Raw genomic sequence first — 1,018 nt, forward strand, 5'->3', positions numbered from 1 at the left:
AAGTGATCATAGGTGAGATTAGATTTACTCGACCGTTTCCCCCAGAGCTTGGCAATGTAATGTGGTTGGATGAGCCTAATGGTGGCAGCCTCTCTGTCCTCCCACCGAATCACCGAAGGATTTGTCCTCTTATCAGCCATAAGCCTCATCAAAAACTCCCATGATTTTGGTCCACGTTCTGTTGGTAAATATGGTGTGAGTCAAATATCACTCTTTTATCCTCCTTAGCCTAATTTTCCTTTTAATCTTGATGTGTCTCTGCATGACTTGGTTTACTTAAAAGGAAAGAAATTGAGAAAAAAAATCTCAAAGACTGTTCTAACTCTACTTACTTCTTCTTCTGTAACTGGAAATCTTAGTGAGGCTTGGTTCTGGTAATTCTTCATCATTCACAGCTGTGGGATAAAATATATTTATACATATACATATTTCCTTCAATTTCACTCTAACTTTTCCTTCCAGCTGAGAAATACATAAAGGAAAATACAATAAATAATATTTCTCAAAAATTCTTCTCCCAAAAAAGTACTTCCTTTTTTTGTTTTTTTCATCCAAATGAACTTACCTGAAATGAAACTCAAGTTCTCCTCCATCTGCTCCTCGTTCTTCATTTCAGCTTCTTGTGCTGGCTCACATCTCTCTTGTCTCGGACCCTCCCCATCATCTGATGTGTTATCCAAATCAATCTGCAAGGGTGGCCAATCTGAGGAATTGCTTTCACTGTCCTGCCCGCCATCGAAGTGTGCTTCTGGGGAGGATCGTTGAAAATTGACCTCTTCCTCGTGTATAGCCTGTGTTGGCTTGCTGCTAAGGTCCACAGGATGACATGGTGGTTCCTCAAGCCAAAGGGGTTCTCTGCCAAGTGTGTGGCTGGTCTGGGTGCTGAGATCAATTGGTGGAGAATGGCTCCTCGCAAAATCAAAGTTACTGGCACATTTTTGAAGGGGTCGCTTGCTTAAGTCTATTGCATAGGGCACAGCCTCTGGATGATCCTTATTCCAGATATCTGAATCAAAAG

General features: G+C 41.5%; 1 protein-coding gene across 1 annotated transcript in view; it reads right to left on the reverse strand.

Annotated features, from left to right (window-relative positions):
* LOC119586231 overlaps window positions 1–1,018 on the reverse strand; it is a 12,779-nt gene that overhangs the window by 1,394 nt on the left and 10,367 nt on the right. The window contains 3 exon segments of the mRNA XM_037934934.1: window positions 2–178; window positions 333–395; window positions 566–1,006. Of these exon segments, the coding sequence (XP_037790862.1) occupies window positions 2–178; window positions 333–395; window positions 566–1,006 (681 nt within the window).

The sequence above is a fragment of the Penaeus monodon genome, chromosome 21 (assembly GCF_015228065.2).
Source record: "Penaeus monodon isolate SGIC_2016 chromosome 21, NSTDA_Pmon_1, whole genome shotgun sequence".
In the NCBI taxonomy this organism is placed as follows: Eukaryota; Metazoa; Arthropoda; class Malacostraca; order Decapoda; family Penaeidae; genus Penaeus; species Penaeus monodon.